General features: G+C 55.3%; 1 protein-coding gene across 2 annotated transcripts; it reads right to left on the bottom strand.

Annotated features, from left to right (window-relative positions):
* Positions 1 to 507: 507 nt before the first annotated feature.
* Positions 508 to 21,145, bottom strand: PSMD4 (proteasome 26S subunit ubiquitin receptor, non-ATPase 4). Of its 2 annotated transcripts, XR_009280084.1 has the most exons (11): positions 21,002 to 21,145; positions 17,042 to 17,182; positions 14,561 to 14,675; positions 13,199 to 13,285; positions 11,037 to 11,105; positions 7,608 to 7,823; positions 5,129 to 5,237; positions 4,409 to 4,540; positions 2,722 to 2,789; positions 790 to 1,217; positions 508 to 640 (listed from the first exon to the last, which is right to left on the bottom strand). XR_009280084.1 is itself a non-coding variant. In XM_058860460.1 (10 exons), exons 1-10 carry the CDS (start codon positions 21,025 to 21,027, stop codon positions 1,026 to 1,028), a joined length of 1,155 nt encoding a protein of 384 aa, XP_058716443.1. In that variant the 5' UTR covers positions 21,028 to 21,145; the 3' UTR covers positions 508 to 1,025. The 2 variants fall into 2 exon arrangements, 1 of the variants encoding a protein (XP_058716443.1); XM_058860460.1 differs by having other exon boundaries at positions 508 to 1,217.
* Positions 21,146 to 21,914: the final 769 nt, after the last annotated feature.

Below are 21,914 nucleotides of genomic sequence, written 5' to 3'. Positions count from 1 at the left end.
TCCGCAGAGCTGTCACTCATATTTAACCCCGCCTTTCTCCTCATTCTATTGGCCCGCGTTTGCTGCTCCCCTTTTCTGATTGGTTGATTCTGTTGTCGATCAACGCCCAAGCCCCGCCCCGGCAATCAGCGCGCGGGGGATGCCGGGAGCTGCTGCGGGAATTCCGCTCCCGCTGAGGCCGGGCCGGAAATTCCTTCAATTCCCACAATTCCCAAGGAATTCCGTGGGTTATTCCCAAGAATTCCACGATTTCCCAGGAATTCCCTTCAATTATCCCGACCTGTCCCAAGAAATTCCGTAATTCCCAAAAAAACTCCTTTTAATCCATTTATTTCTGCAATTCCCAAGAAATTCCTTCAATTCCCACAATTCCCAAGGAATTCCGTGGGTTATTCCCAAGAATTCCCCGCTATTCCCAGGAATTCCCTTAAATTATCCCGACCATTCCCAAGAAACTCCTTCAATTCCCCAAAAAAACTCCTTTTAATCCTTTTATTTCTGCAATTCCCAAGAAATTCCCTGTAACATTCCCACAATTCCCAAGGAATTCCGTAATTCCCAACAAATTCCCGCCATTCCCAGGAATTCCCTTCAATTATCCCGACCTGTCCCAAGAAACTCCTTCAATTCCCCAAAAAAACTCCTTTTAATCCATTTATTTCTGCAATTCCCAAGAAATTCCTTCAATTCCCACAATTCCCAAGGAATTCCGTAATTCCCAACAAATTCCCGCCATTCCCAGGAATTCCCTTCAAAAAAACCAAATTCTGGGAAAATTCCCAAAAAAACTCCTTTTAATCCATTTATTTCTGCAATTCCCATTTATTTCTGCAATTCCCAAGAAATTCCTTGTGTTATTCCCACAATTCCCAAGGAATTCCCGCGCCATTCCCAAAAAAATCCTTCCCCTTCCCAAACAACTCCTCCCAACCCCAAAAAAAAACCTTTTAATCCTTTTATTTCTGTAATTCCCAAAGGAAAAAATTCCTCTTAATTCCGTTTTTTCCGCCGGGAATTCCCGGGATTCATTTCTTCTCCTCGTCCTTGCGGTTTTCCCGGTTTTCCCGGTTGTTTTCCCGGTTTTCCCGGGCGGCCTGGGAAGCCAGGGATCCCATGGCGTTGCGGATGGCCTCGTTGTTGGGATCCACGCCGGGAAGGTTTTCCAGGACGCTCTGCAGGAATTCCGGGTCCTGCATCACGTCGTAGTCGTCCTCCTCCTGCGGGAAAAGCGGGAAAAGCGGGGAAGAACGGGAATTCCAGATCGTTCCCGGGGAATTCCAGATCGTTCCCGGGGAATTCCAGATCGTTCCCGGGGAATTCCGGATCGTTCCCGGGAATTCCGGGTCATTCCCGGGGATTCTGGATCATTCCCGGGAATTTCAGGATCGTTCCCGGGAATTTCGGGTTGTTCCCGGGAAGTTCAGGGTCGTTCCCGGGGATTCTGGATCGTTCCCGGGAATTTCAGGATCGTTCCCGGGGATTTGGGATCGTTCCCGGGGATTTCAGGATCATTCCCGGGGAATTCCGGATCGTTCCTGGGGAATTCGGGATCGTTCCCGGGAATTTCGGGTTGTTCCCGGGGATTTCGGGTTGTTCCTGGGGATTTGGGATCATCCCCAGGGATTCGGGATCGTTCCCAGGGAATTCCGGGTTGTTCCCGGGGATTCTGGATCGTTCCCGGGAATTCCGGATCGTTCCTGGGGAATTCCGGATCGTTCCCAGGAATTTCGGGTTGTTCCCAGGGATTCAGGGTCGTTCCCGGGGATTTGGGATCATCCCCAGGGATTCGGGATCGTTCCCGGGGATTTGGGGTCGTTCCCAGGGATTTGGGGTCATTCCCGGGGATTCCAGATCATTCCAGGGAATTTGGGGTCGTTCCCAGGGATTTGGGGTCATTCCCGGGGATTCAGGATCGTTCCTCGAGATTTGGGATCATTCCCAGGGGATTTGGGGTCATTCCTGGGAATTCCAGATCATTCCTGGGGATTTGGGATCGTTCCTGGGGATTTGGGATCCCGAAAATCCCACAGGAGCCAAAACAGTTTGGGATGGGCGGGGCTGGAGGAGGAGCTTGATCCCATCCTGGGAATGGTGGGAATGGGATGGGAATGGGATGGGAATGGGATGGGAATGGTGGGAATGGGATGGGAATGGTGGGAATGGTGGGAATGGGATGGGAATGGTGGGAATGGTGGGAATGGGATGGGAATGGTGGGAATGGTGGGAATGGGATGGGAATGGGATGGGAATGGGATGGGAATGGTGGGAATGGTGGGAATGGGATGGGAATGGTGGGATGGGATGGGAGGGGATTTATGGGATTAATGGGATTGTTGGGAATGATTTGGAATGACAGGATGGGAATAATGGGAATAATGGGAATGATGGGAATGATGGGAATGATGGGATGGGATTGGTGGGAATGATGGGATTTGTGGGATGGGATTTATGGGATTGAAGAGATGGGAATGATGGGATTTATGGGAATGATGGGAATGACGGGATGGGATTGATGGGAAAAATGGGAATAATGGGAATGATGGGATGGGATTTATGGGACTGAAGAGATGGGAATGATGGGAATGATGGGAATGATGGGAATGATGGGAATGATGGGAATGTCGGGGTGGGAATGATGGGAATGATGGGAATGACAGGTTGGGAATGATGGGAATGTCGGAATGTCCCGGAATGATCCGGGAATCGCGGGAATTCCCTGACCTTGGCGGGCTCGGACGTGTCCATGGCGGCTCCGCTGTCCACCTCGGCCGCCTCAGCCTGGGCAAACTCTGCAATCCCAGAAATCCATGGAAAACCCCGGGAGCAGCCGGAGAGCCATTCCAGAGGCTTTCCCAAGGCTTTCCCGAGGCTTTCCCGGGGTTTTCCCGGGGTTTTCCCAAGGATTTTCTTCACCTCCACTTGGGAAAACTCCCCCAAACCCCCAACCCCAGCCCAGAAATCCATGGAAAATCCCCCTGGGAACAGCCAGGCTGCGATTCCCGGGGTTTTCCCGGGGTTTTCCCGGGGTTTTCCCCCAGTTTTCAGCGGTTTTCCTGCAGTTTTCCCGTGGTTTTCCCAGGGTTTTCCCGCGGTTTTTTCCCAAGGGTTTTCCCGGGGTTTTCCCCACGGTTTTCCTGGGGGTTTTCCCATGGTTTTCCTGTGGTTTTCCCAGGGTTTTCCCAGAGATTTTCCCGTGGTTTTCCCCATGATTTTCCCACAGTTTTCCAAGGGTTTTCCCAGAGGTTTTCCCAGGGTTTTCCCAGAGATTTTCCCGTGGTTTTCCCCATGATTTTCCCACAGTTTTCCAAGGGTTTTCCCACATTTTTCCTGCGGTTTTTCCTGTGGTTTTCCTGTGGTTTTCCCAGGGTTTTCCCAAAGGTTTTCCTGGGGTTTTCCCAGAGGTTTTCCCAGAGATTTTCCCGCAGTTTTCCCGTGGTTTTCCCGGGAGTTTTCCCGTGGTTTTCCCCAGGATTTTCCCACTGTTTTCCAAGGGTTTTCCCGCGTTTTTCCTGTGGTTTTCCCACGGTTTTCCCAGAGGTTTTCCCGTGGTTTTCCACATGATTTTCCCAGAGTTTTCCCCACAATTTTCCCAGTTTTCCCGGGGGTTTTCCCGCAGCTTTCCCCACGATTTTCCTGGGGGTTTTCCCATGGTTTTCCCACATTTTTCCCATGGTTTTCCCGCAGTTTTTTCCCAGGAGTTTTCCCGGGGTTTTCCCCATGATTTTCCCGTGGTTTTCCCACAGTTTTCCCGTGGTTTTCCCTTGGCTTTCTCCACGGTTTTCCTGCAATTTTCCTGTGGTTTTCCCATGGCTTTCCCCATGATTTCCCCACGGATTTCCCGGGGTTTCCCTGCACTTTTTTCCCAGGGTTTTCCCGTGGTTTTCCCGGTGTTTTCCCAGTGTTTTCCTGGTGTTTTCCCACGGTTTTCCCGGTGTTTCCCCGCGGTTTCCCCGCAGTTTTCCCAGTGTTTTCCCCGGTGTTTTCCCGCAGTTTTCCCGGTGTTTTCCCGCGTTTTTCCCGGTGTTTTCCCAGTGTTTTCCCGCGGTTTTCCCGGTGTTTTCCCGGTGTTTTCCCGGTGTTTTCCCCGGTGTTTTCCCGGTGTTTTCCCGCAGTTTTCCCGCAGTTTTCCCCGCAGTTTTCCCAGTGTTTTCCCGGTGTTTTTTCCCGGTGTTTTTTCCCGGTGTTTTCCCGGTGTTTTCCCACAGTTTTCCCGCAGTTTTCCCACAGTTTTCCCAGTGTTTTCCCGGTGTTTTCCCACAGTTTTCCCAGTGTTTTCCCAGTGTTTTCCCGCGTTTTTCCCGCGGTTTTCCCGGTGTTTTCCCACAGTTTTCCCGCAGTTTTCCCGCAGTTTTCCCGGTGTTTCCCCGGTGTTTTCCCGGGGTTTTCCCGGTGTTTTCCCGGCACGCACCGGCGCCCTGCAGGGACATCTGCATGGCGTAGGCGATCTGCTCCTCCTCGCTCATGGAGCTCAGGTCCGGCAGCCCCGCACGGCCAAACTCCGGCGGCCCCATCGTCATCTTGAGCAGGGCCTCGTCCGACTCTGCCGGGAACGGGAACCGGAACGGGATCAGGGGAATGGGAATAGGATCCGGAACGGGATCAGGGGAATGGGAATGGGAGCCAGGGAATGGGATCCAGGGAATGGGAACGGGAACCGGGGAATGGGAATGGGATCCAGGGAATGGGATTTGGGGAATGGGAATGGGATCCAGGGAATGGGATCCAGGGAATGGGAATGGGATCCAGGGAATGGGATCCAGGGAATGGGATCCAGGGAATGGGAATGGGAGTCAGGGAATGGGATCCAGGGAATGGGATCCGGGGAATGGGATCCAGGGAATGGGATCCAGGGAAGGATTTCTCTCCAAGCCCATCCTGGTTTTCAGTTCTCCTTGTTCCCATCCCATCCTATCCTATCCCATTCCAAATCCCCTCAATCCCATCCCCTTCCCCTCAATCCCATCCCCAACCCCTCAATCCCATCCCAATCCCCTCAATCCCATTCCCAACCCCCTCAATCCCATCCCAATCCAATAAATCCCATTCCCATCCCATCAATCCCATCCCAACCCCCTCAATCCCATTCCCAATCCAATAAATCCGATTCCCACTCCCGCTGTTCCCTCACCGTCCCCTCCGGTGGCTCCGATCCCGGCCTCCGCCGCCGAGGCCGCGGCCGCCCTGCGCGCCTCCTCCTCCTGCCGCTGCCGCTGCTCCTCCATGGACACCCGCAGCGCCTGGAAAACCCCGGGAAAACCGGGAATCAGCTCCCAGGAGGGGCTTGGGATCCATGGGATCCCAACGCTGGGAGCTCCCCAATCCCTGGGAATGAGGGGTCGGCGATGGAGAAACCAAATCTGGGATTTCCTCCAATTCCCAACTGGAATTCCCAATCCCTGGGAATGAGGGGTCGGTGATGGAGGAACCAAATCTGGGATTTCCTCAGGGTCCAATTCCCAACTGCAATTCCCAACTGAAATTCCCAATGGAAATTCCCAACTGAAATTCCCAATCCCTGGGAATGAGGGGTCGGCGATGGAGAAACCAAATCTGGGATTTCCTCCAATTCCCAACTGGAATTCCCAACTGAAATTCCCAATCCCTGGGAATGAGGGGTGATGGAGGAACCAAATCTGGGATTTCCTCAGGGTCCAATTCCCAACTGCAATTCCCAACTGAAATTCCCAATCCCTGGGAATGAGGGGTCAGTGATGGAGGAACCAAATCTGGGATTTCCTCCAATTCCCAACTGGAATTCCCAACTGGAATTCCCAACTGGAATTCCCAATCCCTGGGAATGAGGGGTGATGGAGGAACCAAATCTGGGATTTCCTCAGGGTCCAATTCCCAACTGAAATTCCCAACTGAAATTCCCAATCCCTGGGGAACGTGGGGTCGGTGATGGAGGAACCAAAACTGGGATTTCCTCCAATTCCCAACGGAAATTCCCAATCCCTGGGAATGAGGGGTCAGTGATGGAGGAACCAAATCTGGGATTTCCTCAGGGTCCAATTCCCAATGGAAATTCACAACTGAAATTCCCAATCCCTGGGAATGAGGGGTCGGCGATGGAGGAACCAAATCTGGGATTTCCTCCAATTCCCAACGGAAATTCCCAATCCCTGGGAATGAGGGGTGACAGAAAAACCAAATCTGGGATTTCCTCCAATTCCCAACCACCATTCCCAATCCCAGGGAATCCCTGGCAATCCCTGGCAATCCCAGGCAATCCCTGGCAATCCCAGGGAATCTCTGGCAATCCCAGGCAATCCCAGGCAATCCCTGGCAATCCCTGGCAATCCCAGGCAATCCCTGGCAATCCCAGGCAATCCCAGGCAATCCCAGGCAATCCCTGGCAATCCCTGGCAATCCCTGGCAATTCCTGGCAATCCCTGGCAATCCCAGGGAATCCCTGGCAATCCCTGGCAATCTCTGGCAATCCCAGAGAATCCCTGGCAATCCCTGGCAATCCCTGGCAATCCCAGGCAATCCCTGGCAATCCCAGGGAATCCCAGGCAATCCCTGGCAATCCCTGGCAATCTCTGGCAATCCCAGGCAATCCCTGGCAATCCCTGGCAATCCCTGGCAATTCCTGGCAATCCCTGGCAATCCCAGGGAATCCCTGGCAATCCCAGGGAATCCCTGGCAATCCCTGGCAATCCCAGGGAATCTCTGGCAATCCCAGGCAATCCCAGGCAATCCCTGGCAATCCCAGGCAATCCCTGGCAATCCCAGGCAATCCCAGGGAATCCCTGGCAATCTCTGGCAATCCCTGGCAATCTCTGGCAATCCCAGGCAATCCCTGGCAATCTCTGGCAATCCCAGGCAATCCCTGGCAATCCCAGGCAATCCCAGGGAATCCCTGGCAATCTCTGGCAATCCCTGGCAATCCCTGGGAATCCCAGGCAATCCCTGGCAATCCCTGGCAATCCCAGGCAATCCCTGGCAATCCCAGGCAATCCCTGGCAATCCCTGGCAATCCCTGGCAATCCCAGGGAATCCCAGGCAATCCCAGGCAATCCCTGGCAATCCCAGGCAATCCCTGGCAATCCCAGGCAATCCCAGGCAATCCCTGGCAATCCCTGGCAATCTCTGGCAATCCCTGGCAATCCCTGGCAATCCCTGGCAATCCCTGGCAATCCCAGGCAATCCCTGGCAATCCCAGGGAATCCCAGGGAATCCCAGGGAATCCCTGGCAATCCCTGGCAATCCCTGGCAATTCCTGGCAATCCCAGGCAATTCCTGGCAATCTCTGGCAATCCCAGGCAATCCCAGGCAATCCCAGGCAATCCCTGGCAATCCCTGGCAATCCCTGGCAATCCCTGGCAATCCCTGGCAATCTCTGGCAATCCCAGGGAATCCCAGGCAATCCCAGGGAATCTCTGGCAATCTCTGGCAATCCCTGGCAATCCCAGGCAATCCCTGGCAATTCCAGGCAATCCCTGGCAATCCCTGGCAATCCCTGGCAATCCCTGGCAATCCCAGGCAATTCCTGGCAATCCCTGGCAATCCCAGGCAATCCCAGGCAATCCCTGGCAATCCCTGGCAATTCCTGGCAATCCCAGGCAATCCCTGGCAATCCCTGGCAATCCCCGGCGGCTCCGTACCAGCGCGAGCTCGGGGTCGGCGCTGGGATCGACGCCGAACTCGAAGTCGGAGGCTCCGAGGCCGAGCACGGCTCCGCCCTCGCCGGCGAGCACCGGGGAGCTGATGAGGGCGTCGGCCAGGCTGGGCCCCGGCGGCACCGTCACCAGGTGGGAACCGCTGCCGTCCTTGCCGTTGAGAGCCGTGATGAACGCCGTCAGCTTCTCCGTGTTGGCTTCCTGGAAAAAACGGGATTTGGGAATGTTGGGAGAGAGAAAAACGGGATTTGGGAATGTTGGGAAAGGGAAAAACAGGATTTGGGAATGTTGGGAGAGAGAGAAACGGGATTTGGGAATGTTGGGAGAGGAAAAACGGGATTTGGGAATGTTGGGAGAGGAAAAAACGGGATTTGGGAATGTTGGGAGAGGGAAAAACGGGATTTGGGAATGTTGGGAGAGGAAAAACGGGATTTGGGAATGTTGGGAGAGAGAGAAACGGGATTTGGGAATGTTGGGAGAGAGAAAAACGGGATTTGGGAATGTTGGGAGAGAGAAACCTGGGGTTTGGGAATGTTGGGAGAGAGAGAAACGGGATTTGGGAATGTTGGGAGAGGAAAAATGGGATTTGGGAATGTTGGGAGAGAGAGAAAAACGGGATTTGGGAATGTTGGAAGAGGAAAAACAGGATTTGGGAATGTTGGGAGAGGGAAAACGGGATTTGGGAATGTTGGGAGAGGAAAAACGGGATTTGGGAATGTTGGGAGAGGGAAAAACGGGATTTGGGAATGTTGGGAGAGAGAAAAACGGGATTTGGGAATGTTGGGAGAGGAAAAACGGGATTTGGGAATGTTGGGAGAGAGAGAAACGGGATTTGGGAATGTTGGGAAAGGGAAAAACGGGATTTGGGAATGTTGGGAGAGCTGGGATGAACGCCATCAGCTTCTCCGTGTTGGCTTCCTGGAAAAAAACGGGATTTGGGAATGTTGGGAGAGAGAAACCTGGGGTTTGGGAATGTTGGGAGAGGGAAAAACGGGATTTGGGAATGTTGGGAGAGGGAAAAACGGGATTTGGGAATGTTGGGAGAGGAAAAAACGGGATTTGGGAATGTTGGGAGAGGAAAAACGGGATTTGGGAATGTTGGGAGAGGAAAAAACGGGATTTGGGAATGTTGGGAGAGGAAAAAACGGGATTTGGGAATGTTGGGAGAGCTGGGATGAACGCCGTCAGCTTCTCCGTGTTGGCTTCCTGGGAAGAACGGGATTTGGGAATGTTGGGAGAAGAAAAAGGGGATTTGGGAATGTTGGGAGAGGGAAAAACGGGATTTGGGAATGTTGGGAGAGGGAAAAACGGGATTTGGGAATGTTGGGAGAGGAAAAAACGGGATTTGGGAATGTTGGGAGAGAGAAAAACGGGATTTGGGAATGTTGGGAGAGAGAGAAACGGGATTTGGGAATGGGGAGAAGAAAAAACGAGATTTGGGGATGTTGGGAGAGAGAAACCTGGGATTTGGGAATGTTGGGAGAGGAAAAACGGGATTTGGGAATGTTGGGAGAGGGAAAAACGGGATTTGGGAATGTTGGGAGAGGGAAAAACGGGATTTGGGAATGTTGGGAGAGAGAGAAACGGGATTTGGGAATGTTGGGAGAGGAAAAACGGGATTTGGGAATGTTGGGAGAGGAAAAAACGGGATTTGGGAATGTTGGGAGAGGGAAAAACGGGATTTGGGAATGTTGGGAGAGAGAGAAACGGGATTTGGGAATGTTGGGAGAGGAAAAACGGGATTTGGGAATGTTGGGAGAGAGATAAAAACGGGATTTGGGAATGTTGGGAGAGGAAAAAACGGGATTTGGGAATGTTGGGAGAGAGAAAAACGGGATTTGGGAATGTTGGGAGAGGGAAAAACGGGATTTGGGAATATTTGGGAATGTTGGGAGAGGAAAAATGGGATTTGGGAATGTTGGGAGAGAGAAAAACGGGATTTGGGAATGTTGGGAGAGGGAAAAACGGGATTTGGGAATGTTGGGAGAGGGAAAAACGGGATTTGGGAATGGTGGGAGAGGGAAAAACGGGATTTGGGAATGTTGGGAGAGGAAAAACGGGATTTGGGAATGTTGGGAGAGGAAAAACGGGATTTGGGAATGTTGGGAGAGGGAAAAACGGGATTTGGGAATGTTGGGAGAGGAAAAACGGGATTTGGGAATGTTGGGAGAGAGAGAAACGGGATTTGGGAATGTTGGGAGAGAAAAACGGGATTTGGGAATGTTGGGAGAGAGAGAAACGGGATTTGGGAATGTTGGGAGAGAGAAAAACGGGATTTGGGAATGTTGGGAGAGCTGGGATGAACGCCGTCAGCTTCTCCGTGTTGGCTTCCTGGAAAAAAACGGGATTTGGGAATGTTGGGAGAGGAAAAAACGGGATTTGGGAATGTTGGGAGAGGAAAAACGGGATTTGGGAATGTTGGGAGTGTTTGGGAATGCTTGGGAATGTTTGGGAATGTTCTCCGTGTTGGAAAAACAGGATTTGGGAATGTTGGGAGAAAGAGAAACGGGATTTGGGAATGTTGGGAGAGGGAAAAACGGGATTTGGGAATGTTGGGAGAGGGAAAAAGGGATTTGGGAATGTTGGGAGAGGGAAAAACGGGATTTGGGAATGTTGGGAGAGAGAGAAACGGGATTTGGGAATGTTGGGAGAGAGAAAAACAGGATTTGGGAACGTTGGGAGAGGAAAAAACGGGATTTGGGAATGGAGGAAAGGTGAGGGGATGAACACCATCAGCTTCTCCGTGTTGGCTTCCTGGGAAAACGGGATTTGGGAATGTTGGGAGAGGGAAAATGGGATTTGGGAATGTTGGGAGGGGAAAAAAACGGGATTTGGGAATGTTGGGAGAGAGAAACCTGGGATTTGGGAATGTTGGGAGAGGAAAAACGGGATTTGGGAATGTTGGGAAAGGGAAAAACGGGATTTGGGAATGTTGGGAGAGAGAGAAACGGGATTTGGGAATGTTGGGAGGGGAAAAACGGGATTTGGGAATGTTGGGAGAGGAAAAAACGGGATTTGGGAATGTTGGGAGAGGGAAAAACGGGATTTGGGAATGTTGGGAGAAAGAAACGGGATTTGGGAATGTTGGGAGAGGGAAAAACAGGATTTGGGAATGTTGGAAGAAGGAAAAACGGGATTTGGGAATGTTGGGAGAGGAAAAAACGGGATTTGGGAATGGAGGAAAGGTGAGGGGATGAACACCATCAGCTTCTCCGTGTTGGCTTCCTGGGAAAACGGGATTTGGGAATGTTGGGAGAGGGAAAATGGGATTTGGGAATGTTGGGAGAGAGAGAAACGGGATTTGGGAATGTTGGGAGAGGGAAAAACGGGATTTGGGAATGTTGGGAGAGAGAAAAACGGGATTTGGGAATGTGGGAATTCCCCCTGGAATGTGGGAATTCCCGGGATTCTCACCTCCTCCCCAAAGTTGATGATGTCCACGTTGACCTTCTCCTTCTTCAGGCGCTTGGCCAACTTCACCAGCTGGAAAAGCGGGAATTCCCGGGGATCAGAGGGATCCCACGGGAACTCGGGAATTCCCTGGGATCCCACGGGAACTCAGGAATTCCCTGGGATCCCACGGGAACTCGGGAATTCCCGGGGATCAGCGGGATCCCACGGGAACTCGGGATCCAGGAATTCCCTGGGATCAGCAGGTCAGGATTTGATCCCCAGCTCTGAGGGATCCATCCCAGGGATCCCCACCTGTGACCCAGCCAGTCCTGGGGTGGATCCCAGGCTGACCCCAGAGCTGATCCCAGATTTCCCAGATTTCCCAGAGTGGATCCCAGAGCCGATCCCAGATTTCCCAGAGTGGATCCCAGGCTGATCCCAGAGCCGATCCCAGATTTCCCAGAGTGGATCCCAGGCTGATCCCAGAGCCGATCCCAGATTTCCCAGAGTGGATCCCAGAGCTGATCCCATATTTCCCAGAGTGGATCCCAGGCTGATCCCAGAACAGATCCCAGATTTCCCAGAGTGGATCCCAGAGCCGATCCCAGATTTCCCAGAGTGGATCCCAGGCTGATCCCAGAACAGATCCCAGATTTCCCAGGGTGGATCCCAGAGCTGCTCCCAGAGCTGATCCCGCATTCCCCAGAGCCAATCCCGGACCCGATCCCATTATCCCAGACCTGATCCCATTATCCCAGTCCTGATCCTGCTGTTATCCCAGTCCCGTGATCCCGGAGCCGATCCCGTTATCCCTGTCCCATTATCCCGTTGTTATCCTGATCCTGTTATCCCAGTCCCGATCCCGTTGTTATCCCAGTCCCATGATCCCGATCCCGTTATCCCGTGATCCCATTGTTATCCCGATCCCATTGTTATCCCAGTCCCGTGATCCCAGTCCCGTTATCCCAGTCCCATTATCCCAGTCCCATTATCCCAGTCCCGTTATCCCATTGTTATTCCGTGATCCCGCTGTTATCCCGATCCCGTGATCCCGATCCCGTTATCCCAGTCCCGTGATCCCGCTGTTATCCCGATCCCGTGATCCCGCTGTTATCCCGTTATCCTGATCCCGTGATCCCACTGTTATCCTGATCCCGTGATCCCACTGTTATCCCGATCCCGTGATCCCACTGTTATCCCGTTATCCCGATCCCGTTATCCCGATCCCGTGATCCCGCTGTTATCCCGATCCCGTGATCCCGCTGTTATCCCGTTATCCCGATCCCGTGATCCCGATCCCGTTATCCCGATCCCGTGATCCCGCTGTTATCCCGATCCCGTGATCCCGCTGTTATCCTGATCCCGTGATCCCGCTGTTATCCTGATCCCGTGATCCCGCTGTTATCCCGTTATCCCGATCCCGTGATCCCACTGTTATCCCGTTATCCCAATCCCGTTATCCCGATCCCGTTATCCCGATCCCGTTATCCCGATCCCGTTATCCCGATCCCGTTATCCCAATCCCGTGATCCCGCTGTTATCCCGATCCCGTGATCCCGCTGTTATCCCATTATCCCGATCCCGTTATCCCGATCCCGTTATCCCAATCCCGTTATCCCGATCCCGTGATCCCGCTGTTATCCCGATCCCGTGATCCCGCTGTTATCCCGTTATCCCGATCCCGTGATCCCGATCCCGTTATCCCAATCCCGTTATCCCGATCCCGTTATCCCAATCCCGTTATCCCGATCCCGTGATCCCGCTGTTATCCCGATCCCGTGATCCCGCTGTTATCCCGTTATCCCGATCCCGTTATCCCGATCCCGTTATCCCAATCCCGTGATCCCGCTGTTATCCCGTTATCCCAATCCCGTTATCCCGATCCCGTTATCCCAATCCCGTTATCCCGATCCCGTGATCCCGATCCCGTTATCCCGATCCCGTGATCCCATTGTTATCCCGATCCCGTGATCCCGATCCCGTTATCCCGATCCCGTTATCCCGATCCCGTGATCCCGCTGTTATCCCGATCCCGTGATCCCGTGATCCCGTTATCCCGATCCCGTTATCCCGATCCCGTTATCCCGATCCCGTGATCCCGATCCCGTTATCCCGATCCCGTGATCCCGATCCCGTGATCCCGCTGTTATCCCGATCCCGTTATCCCGTTATCCCGCGCTCACGTCCTTGTCGCTGTCGAGGACGGGGCTGCCGACGAAGGCGATGATTCTCATCTTGTGGTTCTTGCCCTGCCGGTGCTTCAGCGCCAGCTGCACCAAATCCCGGGATTCAGGGCTTTTCCCGGGAATTCCGGGCAGGAAACCCCCCCAGATCCCGGGATCGGCTCCGTGGGGACACTCAGGAGGGGGTTCTGAGGAATTCCCATGGATTTATCTGACATTTCCATGGATTTTTATGGTGGATTTGGTCTGGGTTTCTGTGGAATTTCCATGGATTTATCTGATATTTCCATGGATTTATCTGACATTTCCATGGATTTATCTGACATTTCCATGGATTTATCTGACATTTCCATGGATTTATCTGACATTTCCATGGATTTATCTGACGTTTCCATGGATTTATCTGACATTTCCATGGATTTATCTGACATTTCCATGGATTTGCAATAAATTTACATGAAATTTCCATGGATTTATGGCGAATTTCCATAGATTTCAACTGGAATTCCATGGATTTATGTGGGATTTCAGTTGGAATTCCTGGGATTTATGTGGGATTCCCATGGATTTCAGTTGGATTCCCATGGATTTCAATCGGAATTCCAGGAATTTATTCGGGATTTCAGTTGGAATTCCTGAGATTTATCTGAAATTTCCATGGATTTCAGTTGGATTTCCATGGATTTATGTGGGATTCCCATGGATTTCAGTTGGATTTCCATGGATTTATGTGCCATTTCAATGGGATTTCCTGGAATTTATCCGGGATTTCCAGCTGGAATTCCTGGAATCCCAACAAATTCCAGCTGCAATCCCCCAGATCCACACCGACCTTCCAAACCTCCCCCACCGTTCCCACCCCCAAAACCCTGGCAAAGCCAATTTGGGAAAAGCTCGGGAATGGCAGGAATTCCCGGGAAAGGCAGGAATTCCTGGGAAGGGCAGGAATTCCTGGGAAGGGCAGGAATTCCAGGGAAGGGCAGGAATTCCCGGGAAGGGCAGGAATTCCCGGGAAGGGCAGGAATTCCCAGGAAAGGCAGGAATTCCCAGGAAAGGCAGGAATTCCCAGGAAGGGCAGGAATTCCCAGGAAGGGCAGGAATTCCCAGGAAAGGCAGGAATTCCCAGGAAGGGCAGGAATTCCCAGGAAGGGCAGGAATTCCCAGGAAAGGCAGGAATTCCCAGGAAAAGCGGGAATTCCCGGGAAGGGCAGGAATTCCCAGGAAGGGCAGGAATTCCCAGGAAAGGCAGGAATTCCCAGGAAGGGCAGGAATTCCTGGGAAGGGCAGGAATTCCCAGGAAGGACAGGAATTCCCGGAAATGGTGGGAATTCCCAGGAAAGGCGGGAATTCCCAGGAACTCACGTGTGCCACGCGGATCCCGGTGCCGAAGGTGATTTTTCCCTTGGGCTGCACCGAGTGCAGCTTGGACAGGATGCGCCCGGTGTCCGGCGTCAGCGTGGTCAGCACCTCGCAGTTACTGCCGGGAAAGGGGAAATTCCCGGGATTCTGGAGCCATTCCCGGCCCAGGGGTCATTCCTGGGGGTTTATTTGGGAATCTGGGGGGGGATTCCCATCCTGGGAACAAATCCTGAGGAATTGGGGAGGAATTCCAGCCCTGGGATTGAGTTACGAAGAAATTCCTGGGGGGTTCTTTGGGAATCTGGGGGGGAATTCCCTCCCTGGGAACAAGTCCTGAGGAGTTTGGGAGCAAATCCTGGAATTTCCCTCCCTGGGAACAAATCCTGAGGAATTGGGGAGGAATTCCAGCCCTGGGATTAAGTTTGGGAGAAATTCCTGGGGGGTTCTTTGGGAATCTGGGGGGGAATTCCCATCCTGGGAGCAATTCCTGAGGAGTTTGGGAGCAAATCCTGGAGAATTTGGGAGGAAATTCTGCCCCTGGGATTAGGAAGAAATTCCTGGGGATTTATTTGGGAATCTGGGGGGGAATTCCCTCCCTGGGAGCAATTCCAGCCCTGGGATTAAGTTAGGGAGAAATTCCTGGGGATTTCTTTGGGAATCTGGGAGGAAACTCCCTGAAGTTTTTCCCATCTCCATTCCCTGATTTCCCACCCCCATTCCCACTTTTCCCCACCCTTTCCCAGCTCCGTGATTCCCGATGATCCCTACTTGGCCAGGGTGAATTCCCACCCCCATTCCTGGTTTTTCCCACCCCCATTCCCACTTTTTCCCACCCTTTCCCGCAGCTCCGTGATTCCCAATGATCCCTTACTTGGCCAGGGTGAATTCCCACCTCCTCATTCCCAGTTTTTCCCACCTCCTTTCCCTGAATTCCCACCTCCTTCTCCCCAAATTCTCAACTCCTCACTCCCAGTTTTTCCCACCCCCATTCCCCGATTTCCCAACTCCTCGCTCCCACTTTTTCCCACCCCCACTCCCACTTTTCCCCACTCTTTCCCAGCTCCATGATTCCCGTTGATCCCTACTTGGCCAGGGTGAATTCCCAGCCCCATTCCTGGTTTTTCCCACCCCCATTCCCAGTTTTCCCCACCTCCTTCTCCCTGAATTCCCACCTCCTCATTCCCACTCCATTCCCACTTTTTCCCACCCCCATTCCCACTTTTTCCCGCGGCTCAGTGCTTCCCGTTGCTCCCTACCTGGCCAGGGTGAATTCCCAGCCCCATTCCCAGTTTTCCCAGCCCCATTCCCGGTTTTTCCCGGTTTTCCCAGCCCCATTCCCGGTTTTTCCCGGTTTTCCCAGCCCCATTCCCAGCTCCATGATTCCCGTTGATCCCTACTTGGCGAGGGTGATGAGCCCCACGTTGTTCTCGGGGTTGCTGCGTGTTTTGGAGTGGCACACGATGTTGCCATTGATCCCTACCTGGCCAGGGTGAATTCCCAGCCCCATTCCCGGTTTTTCCCGGTTTTCCCAGCCCCATTCCCGGTTTTTCCCGGTTTTTCCCGGTTTTCCCAGCCCCATTCCCGGTTTTCCCAGCCCCATTCCCACTTTTTCCCGCAGCTCCATGCTCCCTACTTGGCCAGGGTGATGAGCCCCACGTTGTTCTCAGGGTTGCTGCGTGTTTTGGAGCGGCACACGATGTTCCCATTGATCCCTACCTGGCCAGGGTGAATTCCCAGCCCCATTCCCGGTTTTTCCCGGTTTTTCCCGGTTTTCCCAGCCCCATTCCCAGCTCCATGATTCCCATTGATCCCTACTTGGCGAGGGTGATGAGCCCCACGTTGTTCTCGGGGTTGCTGCGTGTTTTGGAGCGGCACACGATGTTCCCATTGATCCCTACCTGGCCAGGGTGAATTCCCAGCCCCATTCCCGGTTTTCCCAGCCCCATTCCCGGTTTTTCCCGGTTTTTCCCGGTTTTCCCAGCCTTTCCCAGCTCCATGATTCCCATTGATCCCTACCTGGCCAGGGTGAATTCCCAGCCCCATTCCCGGTTTTCCCAGCCCCATTCCCGGTTTTTCCCAGTTTTTCCCGGTTTTCCCAGCCCCATTCCCAGCTCCATGATTCCCATTGATCCCTACTTGGCGAGGGCGATGAGCCCCACGTTATTCTCGGGGTTGCTGCGTGTTTTGGAGTGGCACACGATGTTCCCATTGATCCCTACCTGGCCAGGGTGAATTCCCAGCCCCATTCCCGGTTTTTCCTGGTTTTCCCAGCCCCATTCCCAGCTCCATGATTCCCATGGATCCCTACTTGGCGAGGGTGATGAGCCCCACGTTGTTCTCGGGGTTGCTGCGTGTTTTGGAGCAGCACACGATGTTCCCATTGATCCCTACCTGGCCAGGGTGAATTCCCAGCCCCATTCCCGGTTTTTCCCGGTTTTTCCTGGTTTTCCCAGCCCCATTCCCGGTTTTTCCCAGTTTCCCTACTTGGCGAGGGTGATGAGCCCCACGTTGTTCTCGGGGTTGCTGCGTGTTTTGGAGTGGCACACGATGTTGACGGCGTCCTGCTGCGCCTGCAGCCGCGTGGGCAGGAAATCCCCGTTGCGCATGTACTCGCTGTTATCCACGCTGCCGTTCCCGGGAATGATGGAAACAGGGAATGCTGAGGGGAATTCTGCACTCTGGGGGGCTCGGGGAGGGGGTTTGGGGATGGAATGAGGGGTGTTCTGCTTGGGAAATGGGAGTTTGGATCAATGAAATCCCATTTTTTGGGGATGGTTCCATGAAATCCTCCCTTTTTTGGGAATGGTTCTGTAAAATCACACTTTTTTTGGGAATGGTTCCATGAAATTCTCCCTTTTTTGGGAATGGTTCTGTAAAATCCCCCCTTTTTTGGGAATGGTTCCATGAAATCCTCCCTTTTTTGGGAATGGTTCTGTAAAATCACTTTTTTTGGGAATGGTTCTGTAAAATCACACTTTTTTTGGGAATGGTTCCATAAAATCTCACTTTTTTTGGGGAATGGGGAAAGGTTAAATGAATAAAATCCCCTTTTTTTGGGAATGGTTCCATGAAATCCTCCCTTTTTTGGGAATGGTTCTGTAAAATCACTTTTTTTGGGAATGGTTCCATGAAATCCTCCCTTTTTTGGGAATGGTTCTGTAAAATCCCCCCTTTTTTTGGGAATGGTTCCATGAAATCCTCCCTTTTTTGGGAATGGTTCTGTAAAATCACACTTTTTTTGGGAATGGGGAAGGGTTAGATCCATAAAATCCCTTTTTTGAGAATGTCTGTCCCCTCATGTCCCCTCTCTGTCCCCTCAGCCCCTCTCTGTCCCCTCCCTGTCCCCTCTCTGTCCCCTCATGTCCCTCTGTCCCCTCTCTGTCCCCTCAGCCCCTCCCTGTCCCCTCTCTGTCCCCTCATGCCCCTCTCTGTCCCCTCATGTCCCTCTGTGTCCCCTCTCTGTCCCCTCCCTGTCCCCTCTCTGTCCCCTCAGCCCCTCCCTGTCCCCTCTCTGTCCCCTCATGTCCCTCTCTGTCCCCTCATGTCCCTCTCTGTCCCCTCATGTCCCTCTCTGTCCCCTCATGCCCCTCTGTGTCCCCTCATGTCCCTCATGTCCCCTCTCTGTCCCCTCCCTGTCCCCTCAGCCCCTCTCTGTCCCCTCCCTGTCCCCTCTCTGTCCCCTCATGTCCCTCCCTGTCCCCTCTCTGTCCCCTCAGCCCCTCTCTGTCCCCTCCCTGTCCCCTCTCTGTCCCCTCATGTCCCTCTCTGTCCCCTCAGCCCCTCTCTGTCCCCTCAGCCCCTCCCTGTCCCCTCTCTGTCCCCTCAGCCCCTCTCTGTCCCCTCATGTCCCTCTGTGTCCCCTCCCTGTCCCCTCTCTGTCCCCTCAGCCCCTCTCTGTCCCCTCTTTGTCCCCTCTCTGTCCCCTCATGTCCCTCTCTGTCCCCTCAGCCCCTCTCTGTCCCCTCAGCCCCTCTCTGTCCCCTCAGCCCCTCTCTGTCCCCTCTGTCCCCTCATGTCCCCTCATGTCCCCTCTCTGTCCCCTCAGCCCCTCTCTGTCCCCTCCCTGTCCCCTCTCTGTCCCCTCATGTCCCTCTCTGTCCCCTCAGCCCTTCTCTGTCCCCTCCCTGTCCCCTCCCTGTCCCCTCAGCCCCTCTCTGTCCCCTCATGTCCCTCCCTGTCCCTCTCTGTCCCCTCAGCCCCTCTCTGTCCCCTCTCCGTCCCCTCTCATGTCCCCTCTGTCCCCTCTGTGTCCCCTCAGCCCCTCCCTGTCCCCTCTCTGTCCCCTCATGTCCCTCTCTGTCCCCTCAGCCCCTCCCTGTCCCCTCTCTGTCCCCTCATGTCCCTCCCTGTCCCCTCTCTGTCCCCTCATGTCCCCTCTCTGTCCCCTCAGCCCCTCTCTGTCCCCTCTCTGTCCCCTCTCTGTCCCCTCAGCCCCTCTCTGTCCCCTCTCTGTCCCCTCTCTGTCCCCTCAGCCCCTCTCTGTCCCCTCTCTGTCCCCTCAGCCCCTCTCTGTCCCCTCTGTGTCCCCTCAGCCCCTCTCTGTCCCCTCAGCCCCTCTCTGTCCCCTCTGTGTCCCCTCATGTCCCCTCTCTGTCCCCTCAGCCCCTCTCTGTCCCCTCAGCCCCTCTCTGTCCCCTCCCTGTCCCCTCTCTGTCCCCTCATGTCCCTCTGTCCCCTCTCTGTCCCCTCAGCCCCTCCCTGTCCCCTCTCTGTCCCCTCATGTCCCTCTCTGTCCCCTCATGTCCCTCTCTGTCCCCTCATGTCCCTCTCTGTCCCCTCATGCCCCTCTGTGTCCCCTCATGTCCCTCATGTCCCCTCTCTGTCCCCTCTCTGTCCCCTCATGTCCCTCCCTGTCCCCTCTCTGTCCCCTCATGTCCCTCTCTGTCCCCTCAGCCCCTCTCTGTCCCCTCCCTGTCCCCTCTCTGTCCCCTCATGTCCCTCTCTGTCCCCTCAGCCCCTCTCTGTCCCCTCAGCCCCTCCCTGTCCCCTCTCTGTCCCCTCATGTCCCTCTCTGTCCCCTCTCTGTCCCCTCAGCCCCTCTCTGTCCCCTCAGCCCCTCTCTGTCCCCTCTGTCCCCTCATGTCCCCTCATGTCCCCTCTGTCCCCTCAGCCCCTCTCTGTCCCCTCCCTGTCCCCTCTCTGTCCCCTCAGCCCTTCTCTGTCCCCTCCCTGTCCCCTCCCTGTCCCCTCAGCCCCTCTCTGTCCCCTCATGTCCCTCCCTGTCCCTCTCTGTCCCCTCAGCCCCTCTCTGTCCCCTCTCCGTCCCCTCTCATGTCCCCTCTGTCCCCTCTGTGTCCCCTCAGCCCCTCCCTGTCCCCTCTCTGTCCCCTCATGTCCCTCTCTGTCCCCTCAGCCCCTCCCTGTCCCCTCTCTGTCCCCTCATGTCCCTCCCTGTCCCCTCTCTGTCCCCTCAGCCCCTCTCTGTCCCCTCTCTGTCCCCTCTCTGTCCCCTCAGCCCCTCTCTGTCCCCTCTCTGTCCCCTCAGCCCCTCTCTGTCCCCTCTGTGTCCCCTCAGCCCCTCTCTGTCCCCTCAGCCCCTCTCTGTCCCCTCATGTCCCCTCTCTGTCCCCTCTGTGTCCCCTCAGCCTCTCTGTCCCCTCTGTGTCCCCTCAGCCTCTCTGTCCCCTCAGCCCCTCCCTGTCCCCTCATGTCCCTCTCTGTCCCCTCATGTCCCCTCAGCCCCTCTCTGTCCCCTCTCTGTCCCCTCAGCCCCTCCCTGTCCCCTCAGCCCCTCTCTGTCCCCTCTCTGTCCCCTCAGCCCCTCCCTGTCCCCTCAGCCCCTCTCTGTCCCCTCAGCCCCTCTCTGTCCCCTCTCTGTCCCCTCATGTCCCTCTCTGTCCCCTGTCCCCTCTCTGTCCCCTCATGTCCCTCTCTGTCCCCTCAGCCCCTCTGTGTCCCCTCTGTGTCCCCTCTGTGTCCCCTCTCTGTCCCCTCAGCCCCTCTCTGTCCCCTCTCTGTCCCCTCAGTCCCTCTCTGTCCCCTCATGTCCCTTCTCTGTCCCCTCCCTGTCCCCTCAGCCCCTCTCTGTCCCCTCTGTGTCCCCTCTGTGTCCCCTCATGTCCCTCTCTGTCCCCTCATGTCCCTCATGTCCCCCTCAGCCCCTCCCTGTCCCCTCTCTGTCCCCTCAGCCCCTCTCTGTCCCCTCTCTGTCCCCTCTCTGTCCCCTCAGCCCCTCTCTGTCCCCTCAGCCCCTCTCTGTCCCCTCTCTGTCCCCTCTCTGTCCCCTCATGTCCCTCTCTGTCCCCTCTCTGTCCCCTCATCCCCCCGCGCCCCCTCAGGCCCCGCTCCGCCCCCCCCGCCATGACTCAGGGAAAGCCGCGGCCGGGCCGTTCCGGGCCGTTCCGGGCCGGGGGTGCCCGGGGGTGCCCGGGGGTGCCCGGGGGTTGCCGTGAGGATGCCGGGGAGCGGCCGGGGGTGTTCCGAGCCCGCGGCCGCCGCTCTCACCACACCATGGTGCTCTCCAGAACCATCTTGGCTCCTTCCCTCAGCACCGGCCCGCTCCGCCGAAAACCGCCCAACAACGCGCCCGCCTATTGGTGGAGACGCCGCAGCCAATCAGAGCGCTCGGTGTAGCGAGGTGCGGCGCGGAGCATGCCGGGAGCTGTAGTTCTGGGCGGGGCGCGATGGCGGCCGGGGGGGGACACGGGGGTGTCACCGCTGTCCCCAAAGGGCCGGGGGACACCAGGGCCAGCTCAGGAGTGTCCCCAGGGCTGTCCCCCAGGACTGTCCCCGTGTCCCCAGGGCTGTCCCCAATGTCCCCATGGCTGTCCCCGTGTCCCCAGGGCTGTCCCCGTGTCCCCAGTGATGTCCCCAATGTCCTCATGGGTGTCCCCAATCCCCCCAATGTCCCCAGAGATGTCCCCAATGTCCCCAGGGGTGTCCCCAGGGGTGTCCCCGTGTCCCCAGGGCCACCTCAGGAGTGTCCCCAGGGCTGTCCCAGTGTCCCCAGTGATGTCCCCAATGTCCCCGTCAATATCCCAATGTCCCCATGGCTGTCCCCAGTGTCCCCCCAATGTCCCCAATGTCCCTCCCGATGTCCCCAATGTCCCCATTGCTGTCCCCAGTGTCCCCCTGATGTCCCCATGGGTGTCCCAATGTCCCAACTCCTGTCCCCCATGTCCCCATTCCTGTCCTCCCAATGTCCCCCTGATGTCCCCAATGTCCCAAATGTCCCCACTCCTGTCCCCAAGGTGTCCCCCCAATGTCCCCCCCGATGTCCCCAATGTCCCCAGTGTCCCCCCCAGTGTCCCCAATGTCCCCCCAGTGTCCCCCAATGTCCCCCCCCCAGTGTCCCCACTGTCCCCCTCGATGTCCCCAGTGTCCCCAATGTCCCCAATGTCCCCAATGCCCCCAATGT

The sequence above is a fragment of the Poecile atricapillus genome, chromosome 33, assembly GCF_030490865.1.
Source record: "Poecile atricapillus isolate bPoeAtr1 chromosome 33, bPoeAtr1.hap1, whole genome shotgun sequence".
Lineage (NCBI taxonomy): Eukaryota > Metazoa > Chordata > Aves > Passeriformes > Paridae > Poecile > Poecile atricapillus.
The sequence above is the reverse complement of the archived record's forward strand: the minus strand, read 5'-3'. Positions and strand labels throughout refer to the sequence as shown.